The following is a 1,878-nucleotide window of genomic DNA, read 5'->3' as shown; positions in this document are numbered from 1 at the left end:
TGGTTCAGATTTGTTCAAAACAGTTTGAAGGATTAACCAGTGGGCTGTGTGCTGAACCACAGAGCATCTGCCCTCACACAGCCAGTAAAAATCTACCATAAAAGCACAAAATACCAGCTAATGCAGTTCTACTTAGTCTGGTTCACATGTGTTCTGGATCACATATGTGTGTGAATGCACTAGATTTGTCCCCACACTGAAATCAGGGATTACGGCACTGCAATAGTGGCCAGGCTTCTCACTATCACAGTAGTTATCTCTGAAAAGCTTTGTTTCTGCACCACCACCACCAAGTTGTTTTCTTTATTCCCTCCCCAATAAATACCCTATGCAGATAAAGTGTATCAGAAGTGGGGCAGGCAGTCCCTAATGGAATTTAACCAAGCACTCCCAAAAGACATATAGCAAGGCAAATGACAGCCCTAATATTTCTGAGATTTGTGACTTTATAGATTTATTTTCAACTTTTAAGAGCATCTATCACTTGATGCTGCTAAATGAACTGTAAATATTTGAAATAATTCATATACCTCTTTATCCTGGTCTATATTAAAAAAAAAAAAATAGTCACATTATTTACCAGATATCCACCCTCCTGTTATCTCTGGGTGGAATCAAGAGCTACAATTTCCTTCCACATCAGAACTATGTAATGCTTTCCAAAACTCACCCTGAAAATGAGTTGTGCGATGAAGTAGGCTATACCTACTACCATGCCGCCAAGCAAACTTGACAGCAGGCCCACAAAAGTAATTGCTCCATTAGTACCCACTGGAACCTTTTCCCAGGTTGTTATCAACCTTGGCTTGCTTTTACTCATAACACTACCAATCTCTGAAGCCCATGTATCACCAGCAGAGCATGCCAAAGCTCCCAAAAGGGATAAGCACATCCATGATGCTGTGTATTGCTTTGAAAAGTCTATAGGAATTTCACCCCGTCCATTTTCTATCATATATAAGAGAGCCAGCTCAGTAGGAACACCACCGTTACACAATACTTGCAACCAGTTCCTCTGTCCACCTTCTTTGTATTCTGAATCTATTTGCTTCTTTATATCTTTTTTCCATTTAGTAAGTTTTGAAGAAGTAATAAAAAATACAAACAAAGAGGTGAAGAAACTGTAATTTGCAACTGTAAGGATAAATCCAACCAACAATCCTCCCAATGCACCACTGTGATCAAGACTCTTCTTAAAACCCTGTGTAGCAATTGTTAGTGGAACCAAGATTGAAAAAAGCCAGCGCCATGGAGAAATAGGTCTTAAAGTACCGTAGTACGTACTTGCGGTCATGGACACGATCCAGAACACCAGAGAAATGCAAATGAGCGCGTTCGGGATGATAATATTCGCCATCATCTTGAGGTACTCTTTGAAGAAATCCTCCTCGCAATAGGACATAGGAATCCAAAAAGAGAACACCTCGGGGAGCCACTGGGAGGCACCGACCCGTTCATGGGGAGGCGGACGTTAGGGGTCGAGCTGTGAGGCGCTGTGCGACTGGTAGGCCCCGGCCCTTCCTCCTTCCCTCCCATCACCTATCTCTGCCACAGACCTGCTCCCGCGGCCCTCCGGCGCCGCCACCATTCTGCCCCGCCACCAAGGGTCTGTCACGAGGGTGACGGAACACTGGAACAGGCTGCCCAGGGAGGTTGTGGAGTCTCCTTCCCTGGAGACATTCAAAACTTGCCTGGACACATTCCTGTGTAACATTATCTAGGTGTTCCTGCTCCGGCAGGGGGATTGGACTAGATGATCTTTCGAGGTCCCTTCCAATCTCTAGCATACTGTGAAACTGTGAAACTGTGAAAACTCACTTAAAACATTGAACATCTTCTACTGATGTCACTGAGCCTATAGTCATTAGCAGCTAGTGA

At 44.0% G+C, this 1,878-nt stretch overlaps 1 protein-coding gene across 1 annotated transcript; it reads right to left on the bottom strand.

Annotated features, from left to right (window-relative positions):
- Nucleotides 1-598: 598 nt before the first annotated feature.
- On the bottom strand, nucleotides 599-1,582 carry LOC130606257 (transmembrane protein 19-like). The gene is made up of 2 exons (XM_057422432.1): nucleotides 1,557-1,582; nucleotides 599-1,423 (listed from the first exon to the last, which is right to left on the bottom strand). Exon 2 carries the CDS (start codon nucleotides 1,400-1,402, stop codon nucleotides 599-601), a length of 804 nt encoding a protein of 267 aa, XP_057278415.1. The 5' UTR covers nucleotides 1,403-1,423; nucleotides 1,557-1,582.
- Nucleotides 1,583-1,878: the final 296 nt, after the last annotated feature.

The sequence above is a fragment of the Pezoporus wallicus genome, unplaced genomic scaffold (genome assembly GCF_028554395.1).
Source record: "Pezoporus wallicus isolate ANWC-B61680 ecotype Strahan unplaced genomic scaffold, APGP_CSIRO_Pwel_v1 contig_3058, whole genome shotgun sequence".
NCBI classification, from domain to species: domain Eukaryota; kingdom Metazoa; phylum Chordata; class Aves; order Psittaciformes; family Psittacidae; genus Pezoporus; species Pezoporus wallicus.
The sequence above is the reverse complement of the archived record's forward strand: the minus strand, read 5'-3'. Positions and strand labels throughout refer to the sequence as shown.

Bases quoted from the DNA above. Each gene is read 5' to 3' on its own strand.
- LOC130606257 (XM_057422432.1), bottom strand. From the start codon at position 1,402: ATGTCCTATTGCGAGGAGGATTTCTTCAAAGAGTACCTCAAGATGATG.